Here is a 20,201-nt window from a genome sequence, read left to right as displayed (position 1 = left end):
ACAACTTTTATAAAATTTCCATAACTTATACTAAAAAAGATATTATCGGCCGTTTTCGCTAATCGTTTATCCATCGTCAACTGGCGTTAGCAGGATTGATACCATTGGCTAAAAAATGTTTCTTCCAGTTCATAACGGTTGGTCTGTACAAGAATCTTCCTCGTATTACAACGAGAGAAAATTTATTCCACCGAGGCTAAGTCATCTCCTCCTCTCATTATTTCCCCTCCCTATATACATTTCAACGAATCCACATAATTTTCCTCCCGAAGGACCTAAAAGCAAACATTGCTCTATAGCGGCCGTTGGCAGTATGAACTGAACATTAGTCGGAGACCAAGAGAAAGAGAAAAGAAAATACGCGCTAAGAGTATCTAGCAAAAAGTGATTACGAAGAAGAAGAAGAAGAAGAAGAAGAAGAAGACGAAGAACGTACGTATAAGATAAGCCGTGTCATGCACAGACACACGTTATACCCAGCGAGACACGAGTATCGAAATTGTCTGGAAAGAATGATAACGCCACGAGTTAAGATTTGCCTGTTCACAGGATGTGTGCGGCACGTGGATGCAAGGCAGTTAAGGGTGCCGATACGCAGGGTACCGTGTATCTTCGCGGGTTGGGGGAGGGTTGGGGGTTGGAGTGCAGGGTGTACAGTTTGTCATAGCGGCGAACGGCCGGCAGCGCATCCATCCCCTGCAGGGTGAAAATTCCTCTAGGATTCTTTGGCGATATCTAGCGGGGGGGTGTCGGGGGCCGGGTGGATGGATGGACGGACGGTTCTACAGGGGGATGGCGAGTGGCAGGGGGGGGAGACAAGGTACAAAGCGCTTGCGCAAACTATTGTCAGACTATCCCACTACCCCCTCGCGTGGCGATACGCCGTCCGAGTGTCTCCACGACTCGACACATAGCTATCGTTTTACAGGTTCGACACAGACGCGGAACACGGACATCTACATCGCACCAACTACCCCGTCTAACGGAGGAAAGACACGGACGTTGATATTCTGGCACCACTACCACCACAAGCCGGGGAATCCGCGCCAGTAGCGTCAGACAGGCGAACGAAATGCTTCGAAGTGTGCCTGTGTGTGAGAGCGATTGAGTGTGCATGGGTATGTATGTGCCGAGATGTAGTTGTGGCGTAGTTTTAGTTGTGGAGTGGATGGTTGGTTGGTCGGTTGGTTGGGTTGGTCGGTTGGTTGGTCGGTTGGTTCGTTGGTTGGTGCGGTGATACATGTACGTTAATTCAGTGCCCGGTGCGTCTCCGGCAAGCATGCCTCGTCGCAGTCATTCATGTTGCATACGCGGAATCGTTGATTAAAAGTGATATATCGTTACATAGGTGTGATAGTTACGTATTGTTTTTGAGAAAGAAATTAATTAACTAATTTGAAGAAGAAGAAGAAGAAGACGAAGTAGAATAAAAAAATAAAAACCAAAAAAAACAGAAAGAAACGGTATATGATACACGATACTATATGTATATAATGAATGTGTACGTATTACTGCGCGCGCGACAATTATAAATATTATATACACGTTTTACTGCGTACGCGTGTACGATATATTTCACATGACTATGAATATTACTGTACGAGATACCGTGCTGTAACGATTATTCGTTGATATAATAACGCTTTAAAATAGAAAGTAAAGAGACCTTACACGGCCGGATAAATTAATTAATTCATAAGATAATTAATTATACAAAAGAAGGACGTCCTCAGGCCTGAACGAGTTTCATACGTAATGTATTGTTTCACGTGATTGCGGGTGAAAGTAAAGAAGTTTAACAAAATTTGTACAAGTCAGGATCTCGAGACCGACAAGAAGACGGAGGAGATTCCAGCCTTTTTTCCCTGATTAACATACTCATTGATAAGAAGAACCGCGAGTAAAGAAGAGGGAAATTAAGTGTTATCGGAAACAATTGCGATACTATTTGAATATTGCGGATTAGAGGAGTAGTAAATGAAAATACAATCGTACAAGTAAAAAGAGGAAAAATCGTTGAGCCAAATTCATCAAACTTCAACCACCCCCTCGATCATCCTTCTATATCTCTCCCCATTTCTGTCTACACATATATCCGATCGTGAATCTGTCCCTATCTCTTTATTTTCCCTCATCTCGGCGATTTCTCTGTTGCGTACTATACCTAGTCCTATAATCTAAGAAAATCGCGTGTATGTATGTGTAACGATAAGCGGGGAGATTCCGCATCGAGCACCGCACCCCTAAGAAATTGAATCGTTGACACGAATCTGCACACAGCAAGAGAGGCTCTCGGTCTCGGAGGGAGGGAGCGCTGACGGAAAAGAAGGGGGTGATGGTGGTTGGTGCCGGCGTTGGTGTTGTGCAAAAGTAAAGCACAAATTTCGACCAGGCGTATATATATATATATATGTATATATATTTCTATACATGTGCGTAAATATCTATGCGTATGTACTGCAGATATATCGTTAAGAATACCAAGACAGAAGAGCAAATTCGAATGGAAGGAGTGAGGGGTGATTTTTATACGAAAGTTGTAAAAAGTGGCACTCGCAGAAGCAGCTGGTGGAAAGGCGCGGGTTGTTGGTGATGGGAGATTTTATTAAGGATGCATACCTGTCACCGTCATCGTTTACCATTGCTATCAACGGTGCAAACGTCAATCGACCGTCAGCCGACACTCTGGCACGTTTACGCGAACGAAATAATAGTGATTCTGAACCGGGTAAACCCGCAGCTAATCGTACAGCACCATCAGCAGCCTCAGTCACAGCAGCAGGGCAACGAGCTTCAAGAACCTGCAGATCAGTGTCGGGCGAGAGGTCAGAAAAAGTTGGGAAATTCGGTGTCAGGGGTGAATTTCTACGGACATTCGTTACCGTCTGGAAGAAAGTACATCAGTGCCTTTTCGGTAGAGGAGTATCCACTCGGCGATCACAGAGAGGATATAGTAAATCGACCGAGGAAGCAAGGTGACTCTTCGTTGTCGCGATGCAGCGCGATATCACGACCTTAGACTTTTCCAAATTGCCAGCAGGATCAACGGGTCAGAAATCGACGCCGTTGGCATCGCCGGCCGATCGCGGCTTGATAGACAGCCGTGAAAGGACACCGAGACAGGCTGCACGTTTGAACGAGGGTACCAAGATTGCAAAGACCGGTGAAGAATCGTTCGGTGTCACAATCAAGAACGGTGCTGGGAGTCTACTCTCGTGGATGTTGAGGGCGGTATATCGAACCTCGACGAAGTCTCCGATGCCCTGTTGTCTCCGGATGGTCGTACTGTTCCTGTGGATCCTGATACTGCCAACGATATTCGCCCACCACCAGGACCATCAAGGCTGCCCGGGTTGCCCGAGGTACAGAGACCACCACTCTTTCCACCAGCACAATCACCACAGTCAGAACCATCACCATCGGCAGCAGTCGAAGGCCTCCGAGGGTCTAAAAATCGGTGGAACCGAACCCAAGCCCGCGAGGAACGATCCGAGTCCGGATGACCTAAGACTCGAGGCGATAAAGCATCAGATCCTGACTAAACTGGGCCTCCGCGGTCGTCCCGACGTCAACAAGACCCTGGCCAGTGTGTCCAGGAATTTGGCCCTGGAGACGCTAGTCAGAGCCGAGGCTCAGCCACAGCAGTTTCCGCCGTCGTTTTCGCAATCGGGCGGGGGCTCATGGAGGCAGCAGAAGCAGCCCCATTCGAATACGGTGCACCGTCACCGAGCGGGCATTTACAACGAGGAGCGTGCCTACAACGAGTTCTTCGACGAGAACGAGGAGTTCTCGTACAAAAACATGGACCAGGCCACCGAGAGGACGACGATTGTTACCGAGGCCACCTCGTCGACGACGACGACGATTCCGGCCTTCCGGAGCGACACTTCCTACGGGCAAAAGGAGACGGGTGCGAACGGGGGCGGGAGCGACTCGGAGGACAGACCCAGCGACGACGAGCAGCCCCACGAGGAGGAATTCGACGACTTTTACGCAAGGACATCCGAGATCATTACTTTTGCTGAACCGGGTAGGTATAACAGGTCGGCGGGATTAATTGGGACGGGTATGTTCTATCTAGATATAGGCGCCGGCGCCGCAGTGTGCATAATTGTCTACGTCCGGTTGCTGGTGCAGCAGCATCGCTTCGACGTCGAACCTTTTGTTCGAGTTGATGGTGCAGTGCAGCGGTGCAGTGGGAACGAAGGCGCGTCGTAAGGAAGGCTAATCCTCTCTCGCTCTCTTTCCGTTCTTCCTTCCCGCCCCTCCTCCAGTATCGACTGTCTATATCCCTCCGGGAATCGACGATCCGCAGCGAGATCGAGCGCCTTCCGTAAATATTTACCGATCGCGCCCGCTCCCCGGGATCGGCAGTGTTTAAGAAAGGCCATTTTCGCAGGAGAGCGAATGAGTCGGTGAGTCGGTGGGGTGAGTGAGAGTGAAGGGGTGAGGGAGTAACGCGATAAATTACATACACAGCACGGTGCAAGCCACACGTTGAATGCCACGTGGCTCGGACACACGATGCAGAACTTACCGAGGACTGACTTCAATACCCTTGGAGGGTGTCGTGTTTTTCCTGAACCCTCGCCTCCCCCCTTCTCGCCAGCTGCTCGTTTCTCGTTTTCGAGTACATGTAAGTTCATTCGCTTTATTGCAGTTTATACCGGTTGCCCGAGTCGCCGCACCACAATTAGGCGGTGCCCCAACCGTTAAGCTTGGGGGGGGGGGGGCTAATCGCGTACTGTTCTGTCTTGAATTTAAAAGCGATCAATCTATTTGTACATGATTCTCCCCTACCAGTCTAGACGCCAAGTCCGCGGATCGAACCATTCTTCAATACAACCACTGCACGCATACCCCGCCGCCTTTCGAGTAATAATTCGAAACCGAGCACCGGTCTGAAGTTAGAAGTTTGACGCCGCAGCAAGGGCGGTTATCTAACCCCGCGTCGTTCTTTTTCCCCAATCGGTGAGTCTAGCATAACGTCGACTTGGCACACAGCTCCGCTTTAAGTAACGCAGAATCTATCGAGCTAATGTAACGTGAGACAGAATCTTATACGCAGTAGAATCTCGCTCTTTCTTGGTATTCGTTGTGTACATACACCATGGTTCTCAAAAGTGTGAAAGGAATACGGTTCGTCTCCGATCCTCCTGCATAGCGAAATCAATATCAACTCGAAAATATCTCGTCCCTGTCTCTTTTTCGTTTTCTTCTTTTTTTTATACTTCTCCTTCTTTTTTCAACATATTATACATGCTAATACATAACCGATTGTGCGAAACGCGTCTTTCAAATACACACGCACCTCGCATTTGGTAAGGACACGTTTTCACCGCAGACATGGGGGCGGTAACGTGGACCGTGTATTGCACCCACACAACCGCGTAAATGTGGCCGTAAGGCTATGACTGGACGCAGTGTCTTGTCGGTCGTTCGGGTGGAGTTGGCATCACGTGGAATGAAATTATGGGTCTGTCTTCATGTCTGTGAGCAATTCTCTCATACATACGTATCTACGCGTGTGCGTAGCAGCAGGGGTTGACTCACCCTGAGATTATCCCCTCCAATCCTAGCCTGCCCGACTAGCTAAGGGGTGGTCCATCAGATCGGAGCAAGTACTCTGCCACTCGATGAGCGAAAAAACCTCTCCCATCCAAAAGATTCGAGTTTAGTTGTTGAACCGTAATTAAACCTTTTTCCTGTCTTGCGAACCCCAAAGTACCCTTCCACCGGTGTCGATCTGACGTTTATTAATCTGTCATTACCTCGTTTAGGTCACACCCTCAATGGACAACCGTTGTTGGAGTTCCCAATGTCGACTGGAGAACCGGTACTCGGACCTCTGAGAATCAAGAAAGCAACTCTGTGGGCGCTAGTCGAGGTGAGGCGGACGGTTCATCACTATCAACATCATCGCCAGGGTCAGAATCACCAGAGAAATATCACCCTGTGGGTGTTCAGGGTTCGTTGCGGTAATGCAACCCATCTTCGCGGTAAAGTACGTGCATCGCTGTAGAGGAACACTGGAATCGGTATCATCGAACAAGCATGGTCGTCATTGCTCCTATTTCTGGTCCCTTTAGGAACTTGGACAACATCTCGACATGGTTACTTCACTCGGGGTTAACATAGGCCAATTAGGGTGGCAGAAATTCGACGTCACCAGCGTTGTCATGGACTGGTACGCCCGCGACGCAAAAGCCCAGAAGGACAAATTGACTCTGCTGGTCGACTGCACCGGATGTGGTTTACACGTGCATGTATCAACCTTCGGACACCCACTGAATGAGATAGAGCCAAGCCTGAATACACAAGGTAAATAATAAACCAAAAAAATACAATAAGATTCACATAGTGGTCGTAAAAAATCTCCCGCAAGTTACACCGCGATTTTTTTTTATATACGTATATCTTCGTGCTAATCAACTTGAGTGGACGGTATTCATTACCGTAAATGCTGTCAGAATGATGAAGGACGTGACGGAATTGTAAATACACTCGGGAAATAAATAGGCCGTTTAATGGCGGCGGCCGCGATTTGGTCCACCTCGTGACTTGAGAGTTTCTTTACAGCGTGGCTACGCTTCAGATCGGTAAAATGCAAATTTTGTTGAATTCTGCGGGAATGAGGTGAAAAATTTTTACCTTTGATATGACGGTATAGCTATTTCCAAGTTTCAGCTAACCGGAGAAAGGGAGGAAACCGTACTACGTTGCAAACGATGTACGCGTAAGTATTGAACTACTTACATTCAATCCGAAATTAATCTGCACAGGTAAAGATGACAACAGGCCATTTTTGGTTGTCCACACCGACCCGACTGGAGTAAAACGCATCCGAAGACGAGCCGTCGAATGTAATGGACCACTGATGGGCCAATGCTGTAAACAAAGGTTCTACGTTAATTTTTCCCAGCTAGGATGGGACGACTGGATAATCGCACCGCAAGGGTGAGTTGAGAAGAGTTCATTCTTCCTAATTTTCCCTAAACGGAGAATATTGACCGGCGGTGGTTTAATTGTTTTCCTCGTGTTTCTCGATTCTTCCGCAGGTACTATGCGAATTATTGCCGAGGTGATTGCGGGGCGGGTCACAGAACACCGGATACTTTTTTAAATTATTATACCCACGTGATAGAAGAGTATAGAAAAATGGATAGACTCGCGGGAATGCAGCCATGTTGTGCACCCTTAAAGTTCTCATCCGTATCTCTAATTTATTATGGCCCTGATTCGAATATAATTAAAAGGGATTTACCAAAAATGGTCGTCGACGAGTGCGGCTGTCCTTAGTGATAGTGTCAGGACAAAATTTTGACAAATTTTCAAATAAACAACAAATTAATAAATAAATTAATAAATAAATTATATACAAAATAATTCAATTATTAAATAAATGAGTAAATAAATAAACAATATTATAATAATAGTAATCATACTCAACAACAATAATAACGTTTATGATAATAATTTATCAAATTTAAGGTGACTACAACAACAAAAAAAATACATTAATTAAATAATGAAATTTCTAATGAGGTAGATTAAAAATAAAAAGAAAAAACAACTGATTAAATCACGGAAGCCTTATGTAGATATTTCTCTTCGTCATTTTTATAATTCTGCTGGATTGTGTAAGTATACCGATACCTACAGGGTGTCTCATTAATTTTAATCCAAGTAATGGCATTAGAGAAGGGTAACAATATTTTTGTCATTTCAAATTCGACAGTTGGGGAAAAAAAAAATTGTAAACCGATTCTTTGAAACGGTACCAATTATATGAGATATAGAAAAAAAAAGAAGCAAAAAAAAAAAAAAAAGGTATCTCTCGACAAGATTGAAATTTGACGAGGCAGCGTGAGTAAAGGAAAAAAATTAGGTACTTATTCGTACAAATTGGAAAAATAAATTGAATATAAATAATTATAAAAGAAAACTGTGGCGTTTGAGCAAGATTTACGAGCTTGAGACACTCTGTACAAATCTGTATAAAATAATACAATATTATTATTATTATTATTATTATTATTATTATTGTTGTTACTATTGTTATTATACGTGCAAGTACTATACGTACGGTACTATATTTAATATGTAGGAACGAAAGTGCGCCATTTGCTTAACATACGCCAGGGAAAAGACATTATATAAATATAATGCAGGTCAAGCTTACAAGAGCTGAACAATGACGATGGCTCCGAAGCTTATACACATATACATATAAATATACACACTGTATAAAACTTGCTACTTACCGCCAAACGCAGGGTGATTTTCATCTTTTATTCTCGTGCCGCTTCATCGTCATCATCATCATCATCATCATCATCATCATCATCAGTGTTTCTGTAGCTGCCAATTAATTTTTTTATCATTATCTCGAACAGTCTAGACGCGGGCGATTCTGAGTTGTGTAAAAGAAAAAAAAAGATGTACATTATATATATAAAATGAAATTGGTAAGCAGTCAAGAAGATATATAATAATAACCGCGAGGTATCGATCTTGTATCGCTTTTTGTCCGCAATAAATTTATCCATTCATTCTTTAATATTGGAAATCGTTGTAAATATTTGACTTGAAAATGTTTCTATTTTTTTCCACGGTTGTCTATTTTTACACAGAACTGCGTCTGACTATGTTGTGTATAATATATCTCACTTCGGAGCTCGTGTTTTTATTCGGTTGTATGAATAGCTAGAAAAGCCAATCAATCTCAAGCCTATCAGGCGTTGTGTGGAGAAAATCGGTGAAAGCGATTTTCTTTCTTCACAATATTCGGCATAAGAATGAAATCTTTCATTTTCTCATCTCGCTAATCTGATCAAATCGCAAATGTTTTCTTAAATATTTTTTTTTTTCTCAGTAATTCCACTTAAATTATTGATCAATCATTGGTGAAATTTGGGTAATTCGCACACCGATCTTCTCTACAAGCGTTTTTCACCTCTCGTGTATAATAAATCTATAATATATTTATACGATTATATAGGTATACAGTAATCGAGGGTATGGATGTAATACTGATTTGTCGATGATGATATAGCAGAACAATACGAGACGATAGATAATGATTGACGGTTAATAATTATTAGCAGTGATGATCTCGTCGGACGGCGACAGTTAGCTAGAATAATGAATTATCTTGAATTTAGGAAAGATTAAAGATTACATAAATACCTATTATTATTATACATTATAGATATTAAGCTTGCCATAAATTAGTACACTCAATTAAAATCATTATTTAATGAATTATAAAAACTAAAATTATATGAGATTAAGCGAGAAATTCGCTAGCTGCGAGCTACTATTGTTACATACTTTTACATCACAATAACGCGAATAACAAGGTACATAATGTGTAACGCAACGCGAGCACGTAACAAGGTATTATTACACAATATAATTATTACATATTATTGTACAATTGTTACGTGCCTTTGATATAAAAGAAAATGAAGAAGAAATTACTCAAATTTTATTCTGGCCAAAATTATATGAACAATAAATAAATTAATTACTTAATTGATAACTGTGTAAATCTGTAATGTAACTTATAATCGGGATTCTGATTTTCTACTATTTTATTACTATTATTATTCGTATTATTATTATTATTATTATTATTATTATTATTATTATTATTATTATTATTATTATTATTATTATTATTATAATATTATCATTATTATTGCTATTGTTAGCATTGTTTTTTATTGTTTTTAGTACATACGTATTTACACGACTTAAATAATGATACTGCAAAACGTAAACGAGAATTATTATTGTTATTATTATCATTACTGTGAAACAATGTTTGTCATTTAATTTATTATTGATGATGAAAAAATTGAATAGATAAATAATTCGAAAGTAAAAATATTATTAAATCGGAGTGAGCGAGTACAGTTGAGGTATATGAAATTAAAAAAACTTAAACTATAATAATTTATAGGTAAAATATTGCTGGAAAGGCCAAAGAATAAATGATTAAAAGGAAACAACGATAATAAAATTGGACAATATTGGGAATATTGAAATTTAGGGAAAGTTTTAAATTCGTCTTACGAAGAATATAACGAGATAAGAATAAGAAAGATAAAGACGAACAAGAAAACAACAACCAAAGAAACGAAACCGAAACCATAAAGCAGCCATAGAACATAAAAGGAACAATAAAGACAACGAAAGTTAAATCCTTTAAACTAAGTTGTAACAATTATTAAGTATTTAAATAATAAATTAATAATAGTGTAGCTAATACATTGACAATTGAATTTAAATCAATTAACACGAAACGTATGAAAGTATTGTACGACATGTGCACGTGTACATAAGTATATGCATATTATAAGTATAACAACACAGATACGTATGTAACATAATATGCACACGTGTATATTTAGTCACATGAATAGATAGTGCATTATATAGTACTAAAAACTACTTTTAAAACAACGAAAAAAATATACATGCATAATTGCCCAACGTTTGCATACCTGTAATAATTAAAATTTATTATAACGACGTATGCTTGACAGATATAATTATTATGCGTAAAGATATAAATAATAATAATGACGATAATAATGATAATAATAGTAATCTTAATAATATTAAAAAATAAATAATAATGCTAATAACACGCAGACGTGTAATAATAAAACAATAATAACAGTAATAACTGGTTAACATTCGTTAACATTAGATAATTTCATTATTTCAATGAAAATTATTAGTATTGTATAATTGTTATTTCCGTCATTATCTTTGCGATTGTTCCGATTTCCGTGATAAAAATAATTTTGAAGCCTTACACAATAAGACAATATTATGTAATTTGCCTTACAGCAGTAGGTATATACAATATTGAAAGACACATCTTCGCCGTCGCAGAGTCTGTATTATATGATTTTCACGTACTCATGTACAGAGTGAATTCCTATCGACTGCATGGCCCGTCGTCTGCTAAAATTCAATGCGCACGCGCTACAATCCGAGAACGGCTGTTTGCCAGTGCTACGAACCGTCATAAATTAACAGTTCGCTGCGATGTGTGTAACCTAAAAAATTTTGACAGTTGTCGGTAGCAGTTTTGGCCAATTTATAATTGTGAAAAATGTCGAGGTTAGCGACAGGTGTTTTTTGAAATGGGGTTTTCTCTCTAACTCGTAGAATATTAAGTTGATTTTTTATCGGTGTCGTCAGGTCAATAAAAAAGATAAAACTGACGTGAATGACTACAAAGATTTATTAAAGAAAACCATGATTTACAATCAGTAACATTAATCATAAAGGCAAATAGTAAGTGAGAAGGAAGAAAGAAAAGTATAAATTAGAATATCATTAACTTACATTCGGATAAGTTGAAAACAGGCAGTTGGCCGCCCTGACTTGCGGATTGCAGCGCGTGCGCATTCATTTTTAGCAGACAACGGACTATGCAGTCGTTAGGAATTCACTCTGTATATTCAAACACGCGCTGATATATATTTATATAACATAATATACATATACATATGGGGCATTTAGTGGAACAGGCTATACATTTACATGCTGTGTATGATAAGAAAGGTATATATATACGTATATATTATATAAATATATGTACACGCGCTGCATTCATCTTCATATTACTATATTCACCTGGTACGAAAATATTGTGTTGACTAGAGGAAAAAAAAAAAATATGTACCACGCAAATTGTAATTATACCTATTATAATCTCACATTATGCATATGTGACACGTGATTTTGTGCACGTAGAGCGTTCACTCGCAAATTTCATGCATTATAAGAATAGCTATAATCAAGTTGGTAAATAAACAAATGATTAAATTTATAAGGGAGGAATTACACCAAAAGTGCGGAGGATAAAAATGCGTTATAAAAATTCTAAATAATAATCATAAATTAATTCCCGTTGGACGGTTAATAGTACATTGTATGAAGTATATGTAAAACTTCTTCAAACTACTGCAGGTGCCAACGTTATAATATGATACTTCATTATACAACGCGACATTGAAGCTTATATAATATATACATAATTGTTCGTAATATAAGATAATATATTACATATTAAGTGCAATAATTGGATTTGCAAAATGAAAACTTGTGATAATTTTTTGTTCGTTTTTTTCTCGTGTTTTTTTTTCGTTTACACTTAATCTTATTTCTTATGAAATGTAATAATGATATTTCGAAGTACGATCGAACAATTGTACGTGTATACATATATCATCTCATTTAATTAAACGGCTAGGAAACTTTTCTTTCACTGCAAAATTATACACATACATTCATACGTTTGAAAAAGATATAATAAAAATAATAATTTCGATTAAACTTTCTGCACCCACCTGATTAAAAAAATATTCCGGGATCGAAATGTATATAATTAAGCATACATAATTACACACCAAATTTATTACTTCATTTATTTATTTATTCATTTCTATTTCTTTTTTTTTTCATATCGCATAGTAACAAAAGTCGAATTATCATACAGTAGGCAGTGAAAAGTTAGAGGTATGTATTTTTTTTTCAATTTTTGCACGTATTTTGTTTATGACCATTTTTCCCCCCTCCGTAAGCAACGTTCGAACAAACCTCAATCGTAATTTAGAAGAAAAGAAAATATTTCATCTATTTTTCATCAATTTATCTTCCGTTCGCTGAGAAATGCTTATACATATAGAATGTATATGTATGTAACACTGAAACGGATAACTTACGAGAACGAATGTTATGCAAATGATGCAAATTGTACAAATTCAAACTTTTCGAACGTTGCGAATGAGGGAGAGGAAAAAAAAAACAAAGTGCTATTACAAATGTGACAATTATACCTACACTTCACCTTTAGACGTATAATACGAAGCATTTGCGATACGATGTCAGACGTGTTATAAAATTTCACGTATTGTCAGTGTTTTTCGATTACTTATGATTTTAGTTCACTTCAGTATGAATTTTTTTATTTTCTTTTCGCCCACCGTATAAATTAATTATAATTCAGAAATATCACGTTTCTGATTATTGTTATCATTTTTCTTACAGCAAATATTATTAATCGTTGTTTGTCGTTTTTTGATTTTTTTTTTCAAAGATTCACTGACTGTATACCCACAATAATATGCTGGTTAGACACAGTAGTATGCGTTTGTATGAAATCTTACATTACGAAGGCGTTGAAAAAGACAACGCGAAAAAAAAGTTGTAGGTACCATCTTTGATTGAACTGCACATTGTGTTTTTTTTTTCATTTAACGTTCTCGCTGTACAGATAATCATTCTATTACATACCTGCCTACGTTACAACAACAACAACAACAACAACAACAACAACAACAATAATAATAATAATAATAATAATAATAATAATAATAATAACGATGATAATAACGATAATAATAATTATAACGATAACGATGATGATAATAATAATTATAACGATAATGATGATGATAATAATAATAATAAATATAATACTATTCGACGAAACAATTGAAAGGCTGATTTCCTGCCGCGTGACAGTTTAATTCTTTAACCTACAATCAATTATTATACCTATATAATTATAATTATTATGATATACCTATATAACAATGATAACTAATCGTGTACGTGAGCTAAACAATTAATTAGATATGATATTATATACAACAGGCATAAAGTACTTTTTTCATTACCTCCTCGCTCATTTATAACGATATCTCTCTCTCTCTCTCTCTCTCTCTCTCTCTCGTTCTATCTCCTAACGCTCAACCAGCTATCTCTTTCTAATTTCTGCATTACATTCACTAATGTAAAACTAAAATACTGAACATATTTAATTTAAATTAATTTTCTATTATCTCATTTTATATATATATATATATATAAACATAATGTATACCTATGCCTATACCGTCGATCAGGGAGCCGCGAGCAAAATATTTAATATTATATGCTTACATAGGAAAAGAAAAGTTTTCCGTGGGTTTCAAGCTTCACGTACAATAGTTAATATAGAATTTATTATAAATGTCTATTATAATATACCAAAATACATTATATTATTCTTATTAGTATGATTATTATTATTATTATTGTTGTTATTCTTATTAGTATTGTTGTTGTTATTATGATTGTCATGGTTATTATTATTAGCTACCCGCGTTGCCTTACTGGGCCTTATCGAAAAGAGCCGCCGCAATATTGCTGTATGAATAATACTTGATTAAAAAGAACAGAGAAAAAAGAAAACAAAATTTAAATTAAATAAACAATTGTAATTATACAATAACAGTAATATACGAGTGAATATAATACAATAATATGTATAATGAATGTGACATTGTTATTATTATCATTGGTTTTATCACTATTTTACCTTTATGATTATTAATTATCATCATCAATAATGAACTGCGCTGTTGTTGTTCTGTTAAGACTTTGAAACACTTTGTTTGGTCTAATAAAAAAATCAAAGATACGTCGCGTCAGATTGATGACGTTTTTTTTTTAAACGTTGCAATTGTTGTTCACAATAATTTTCTGATTTTTCACACATTATCTCGTCGTTGGCGAAATTGGAATATTTTTTTTTAGAAAAAAATTGGTATTACTGTTTCGTTTCATTTTGGTTTTCTTCCATCAGCGAAATTTCGTCTATCGTATGAATTAAGCTGTAATTTTTAAGTAGGTACATAAAAAAATGAGAAATAGAGTTCTTTTGTTTGAAAAATATAAAAGAGTAACGAATTATTGAGGACGTTCAATTTGATAATTCACGTGAAAGAAAGGTAGAAGAAAGTAATAAATGATGCGCAAAACTTAGGAAAAACATGAAGAGAACGAGAATACAGTTATTATTGTAACACCAGGCATATGTGAAACGAATTTACAACTATTAATTATTGTGCATGGTACTATTGTAATTATTAATGCAATAATGCATTGATATAATATGCATACAAATATTAAATATATATTGATGTATAACACGTAGAAGATGAAGAAAGTAGCATGATGATTGACACTGAAAAAAGAGTGACGAATGATAATAATAATAATTGTAATAACAATCGTTGATAATTATTGAGAGAGTATCGAATTGACGCCAATAAAGTTGTAAGAAAAATACAGAATACGTGATTCGTATTATATAATGACGATAATAATAATAATTACGCCTCTTTTTAAGCGATGAATAGAATTTCTTTCGTTGTGTACCAGCTGTTGTATTATACTGTATTACATTGAAAAAACTGTGTTATATTCTATAGGTCGCAGCTTCTCTTCATATCTCTCCGTTTTTTTGTGAAATTGGTATTGAAAATTGTTATAGTTGTACTTATACAATTAGAAATGAATATAAAATAATACACACGCGCTATTTTAAAAAGATAGAAAAAAAGGGCAACAATTCTTGCCTGAGAGATCGAAGATAATAAATAAACTATACTGTATAATATAACTATAAATATATAAACTTGAGCGAGCGCCGCGCTGCCTACAACTTTGTATAACGTATGTACTCACAATACGTCCATATACCTACGCATGTAAGACACGTTTGTATTCAAAGTATTTTCCTTCCTCCAAAATTGAATCTAAAACCGAAATAATGCTCGTAGACACGCCTGCGATACTCTAGGCTTGTTTAATCGTTTAATCGTTGAAATTCAATGTGACAGTACAGTAATTATTATATAAAACTCTGTAACAGAATTCGATTAAATCATTCGAATACAACTGAACGCAACGCCGTACATAATATTACAAACTGTTACCGTAAACTGTAACTACGATTGTTAATTAATTAACTAATTGATTAATCGATTGATGAAATTTATATTTGAATATTTGACTATTAAAGAAAATACGGTGAAAAAAAAATGAAATCAAAAGAAAATGGGTGAAAAAATAAATAAAAACAATAAATTTCGATATCTCTAGGAAAATATTGTAATTATACATACATAGTGTATATATACACACGTATGATAACATATACATATATCTATATACATACATACATACATATATGTATACACATATATCTATACATACAATTCCAATGGATCAAGTTCCGAAATAAAATGTCTGTAATAAATTTGAATTTTAAATTTCTTTAAAAAAAAAACCGTACAGTTTTTAACCTTGAAACTCCGTTGCAAACGATGCGTTTTCGAATACGATTCAAATCGAACGGTGAATTCAGCCGCGCTTCACACTTGCCCAATTCACCGGGCAATACAAATAAACGTCTAACTATATAAATCTGGACGAGAAAGGTGAGCGAGTCTGATTTCTCGGTAGAGCATTCAGTTTGTGGACGAACAGCCCGGCGAAAGCATCCATAGCGTCGATTCGTATAGGTTATGTTGAATTGTACTGTGTTAATTCTGTTAGTTCGTGACTCGAACCCATAGAAGTTATGAGTGTTTGATAATTGGTAAGTTTCGTACACTGAGTTGTTATAAAGAATTAACGCAAAAAATTACCCAACCTAAAACGATCTACTAAATCGTAATCCAATCGAAACAATTTGTAAGGTAGAAAACACACATCGAAATAATACAATCACCGTGTAATTTTTCTAACCCCTAACCAAGTGCCTCAACGAATATTAATCTGGAGAATCAATTAATTCGCTGAATACGCAAAAACGTTTTTCATCCCAAATTTAAAACGAAAGTATCATCCCAACGAGGGAAAATAATTGTGCCACAGTTACTAAATGTCAATATTATTTTGTCCTCTCCTCAGCCGAGACTTATAGGCAACTACAATGTCTGGCGGCATGCTATATGGTGGTGATGAGATCGGGGCGCTCGTCTTTGATTTGGGTCATCACTCGCTGCGGGTCGGTTACGCGCAGGAAGACACACCAAAGGCTGAGATTCCTGCAGTTGTCGGCGTGGGTGAAGACCCGGGCGCTACGACAGCAACAAAGAATGACGCCATGGATATAGATGACAAGAAACCTGACGGCAACATCACTCAGTCAGGTAGCAAGTATTACGTCGACACAACGATACTTCACGTACCTAGGAAGGGAATGGAAGTCGCCAGCTACATGAAGGATGGAATGATCGAAGATTGGGACCACTTCGAAAAGGTAAAACTGGCATAGACTTGTTTTCAATCACTTCTTCACAAGTTGAGAATAATATCGGCGGAACATTACCAAGTTCATAAAAAATGAAACTAAAGAAACCGGAAACAAAGAATTAAAACACGAATAAATGTTTCACTAAGAACCATTTGGTAACTTCTAATCAGCATTTAAAGAGCACCTAATTTTTACGTTTTCTGATTCAAATCTTTTAGAAATATCCTTATTCAATGGTTTTCTAAGAATGCTCTGCTATTGTTACGCCACTCCAGCCGAACAATCCGCATGAAATATTTCCTTTTCGAAGAAAATAGAACACCACAATTTTTAACACGACAGGTAAACATCGCCTAAAATTTCAACAGATACCATCGAACCAACGGAACTTTAAGGAATTAAATAGAAACAATAATATACAATAAATAAAATCGATTGGGCAGGCAATACACTTGGAGCAGCAAGTTGTTTATATTCCTTCAAACTAAGAATAACATTATATTTATGTTGTTCAAAGATTTTGCCACAAAAATGCAAATTATTTGTTACGAAATTCTATCAATCTATAGATTTTAACAAAAGCTTAATGTTGTTATTAATATTATTATTTATACCTTAGAACCGAATATAAAGATATTATTCATTACCTAATTCTCTTCCCACAGATTTTGGATTACACTTATGCCAAAGTGATACAATCTGACGCCGAATATCATCCTGTATTATTTTCTGAATCTCCGTGGAACGTTCGTAGCAAGCGAGAAAAGCTGACCGAATTAATGTTCGAGAAATATAATGTCCCTGCTTACTTTCTGGTCAAAAATGCTGTGCTGGCAGCATTTGCTAATGGTCGAGCCACAGGTATCGTGGTGGACAGTGGAGCTACACACACTTCGGCCGTACCGGTTCAAGATGGTTTTGTATTAACTCAAGCCATCGTCAAATCACCTCTCGGCGGGGATTACATAAGTATGCAATGCAGACAATTTCTACAGGCAAGTACAGATCCGAAAACTTTCATCATAAAGAATATATCATGCAATTATAAATTTCTTACATAATATTAAAAAAATAGGAGCAGGAAATTGACTTGTCGCCATCGTACTTGGTGGGCAGTAAAGAAGTCGTGAAAGATCAAGAGAAGCCTAAATGGGTGAAAAAGAAGGGTTTGCCAGAGGTAACAAAATCGTGGCATAATTACATGGTTAAAAAGCTTGTCCAGGACTTTCAAGCGACGGTTCTTCAAGTCTCAGAAACACCCTATGACGAAAAAATTGTCTCTTCCGTACCTGCTGTTCAATACGAGTTCCCAACTGGCTATCATCGGGTAAGCAATGCCAAAAACAAATTCAACAGGACCTTACAACGGTACAAAACCCGAACATTTTTTCGGCATTTCTCTTTTTTCTTCATAGGATTTCAGCACAGAGCGTTTTCGTATTCCAGAAGCATTATTCGATCCCAGCATGGTTCAAATGCGTGGTGGTGGAGTTGGAAATACGATGCTTGGAGTCGGACACATTGTAACAACCAGTGTCGGAATGTGCGATGTCGACGTAAGGCCAGCTCTGTACGGTAGCGTCGTAGTAACTGGTGGAAACTCGTTTATACAGGTAAATACGAGGTCTAGATTTTTTTTAAACGGTGGTTTCGCAACCCATTTGTGACAGAATTTTACTCTGGACTATTGACCGCTAACAGGATATTCTCAATTGGTTTCCTTCGAGTGGTGACTTCACGTTCTAGTTTTTACATCTATCTGTGTTCAACTATCCAGCTAGATTTCGACCATAAACCTCCATGCAAAGGCTAAGGGATGGCGTAGTTAAAAAGGGGGAATCCCCTGTTACTGCTTTCGAAAATTCGATTAACCCAATTTTTTTTCCACAGAATCGTTGAGTTTATAGCGATTTTTATTCCATTTTATTTGTAAAGGGATTTCCAGAAAGGTTGAACAGAGATCTCTCCATGAGGATTCCATCCAGTATGCGATTGAAAGTAATAAGCGCTAACGGCTGCGCAGAGAGGAGATTCGGTGCTTGGATAGGAGGTTCTATCTTGGCGTCGATTGGAACGTTTCAACAAATGTGGATTTCAAGTCAGGAGTATGAGGAGAGTGGAAAAAGTCAAGTTGAAAGGAAATGTCCTTGATTTGTAAATCTAATACTAACGTTTTTCTAACTACCTCTACTTGCGAATAGATGATTGAATTCCGTGAGTAAAGTAAGCGAGGATACAGGCTCAGAGTTGTATGAAAGTTATATTGTAAAATTAATGGTTCTAGTGTCGAAAAATTTCAAACTACCAAGATTTTCTGTGTTCTTCTCAATTTATTTAAATTCAAACGTTTTACTGTTACTTCATTTACGAAAATCATTGTACAGACTTTCGTTCCTGCAAGTCGTACATGCGCGATAGAAACTTTTCAAATAATATTTTTACCAGCAGAGTATGATAATAAACAGATTGCGTACAGATATTTTCAACGTTCGTCGTGTATTGCTGACATTTTTATAATATAATAATAAAACAAAATCTCTTAAAGTGATAGCATTCTTGCATGATTTTAGCTCCATTCAAATTGTTTCACTGAAAACTCAACGTTTCTTCTTGCTCTTTTTCTTTTGAAGCTCAGGCCAGGGAAATCCTCGAAACTTGAGTACGTCCATGATATTGTGACAAGTGTAATAAGCGTTATCCATCATTTCCTCATTGAATATATCCATCCCAAATCGAGATTTCCCCGCACTCTTTTTTGAGGTACGAGAACTCTTTTTGGGTCCTTTCCCGTTTTTACCCGCAGAACCTCCAGATTTCTCTTTAGCCTTACGGTCTCCCCCTTTTTTCTTCTTTGATTTTCCTTTTGGCTCCATGTTTAAACATTCATTGATTATCTTTTCATCGTATATCAGACAATAAACAATTTATGCACGAGAAAAAAAATCCACAACAAGTATGTCAGTTGAATGCACTTGCCAGAGGTTATTTTATAATCTCGGAAGTGTTGAATCAATAACCAATGCCAACCAAATAATTCGAACCCGTTGCTATGTAATCGGGTAACAGGGTCGTGAAAAATATGAAA

The 20,201-nt window shown here is 37.3% G+C and overlaps 2 protein-coding genes across 2 annotated transcripts; both read left to right on the top strand.

Moving 5' to 3' along the window:
- Nucleotides 1-1,622: 1,622 nt before the first annotated feature.
- On the top strand, nucleotides 1,623-7,408 carry LOC107228110. The gene is made up of 5 exons (XM_015669476.2): nucleotides 1,623-4,030; nucleotides 5,781-6,004; nucleotides 6,090-6,321; nucleotides 6,783-6,957; nucleotides 7,059-7,408. The coding sequence occupies exons 1-5, from the start codon at nucleotides 2,995-2,997 to the stop codon at nucleotides 7,297-7,299; spliced, it is 1,908 nt and encodes a 635-aa protein (XP_015524962.1). The 5' UTR covers nucleotides 1,623-2,994; the 3' UTR covers nucleotides 7,300-7,408.
- Nucleotides 7,409-16,316: 8,908 nt separating this feature from the next.
- On the top strand, nucleotides 16,317-20,043 carry LOC107228105 (actin-like protein 6B). The gene is made up of 6 exons (XM_015669472.2): nucleotides 16,317-16,456; nucleotides 16,771-17,122; nucleotides 17,782-18,111; nucleotides 18,192-18,443; nucleotides 18,532-18,729; nucleotides 19,052-20,043. Exons 2-6 carry the CDS (start codon nucleotides 16,793-16,795, stop codon nucleotides 19,265-19,267), a joined length of 1,326 nt encoding a protein of 441 aa, XP_015524958.1. The 5' UTR covers nucleotides 16,317-16,456; nucleotides 16,771-16,792; the 3' UTR covers nucleotides 19,268-20,043.
- Nucleotides 20,044-20,201: the final 158 nt, after the last annotated feature.

The sequence above is a fragment of the Neodiprion lecontei genome, chromosome 5, assembly GCF_021901455.1.
Source record: "Neodiprion lecontei isolate iyNeoLeco1 chromosome 5, iyNeoLeco1.1, whole genome shotgun sequence".
In the NCBI taxonomy this organism is placed as follows: Eukaryota; Metazoa; Arthropoda; class Insecta; order Hymenoptera; family Diprionidae; genus Neodiprion; species Neodiprion lecontei.
Note: the sequence above shows the minus strand (reverse complement) of the source record. Positions and strands in the feature narration are given on the sequence as shown.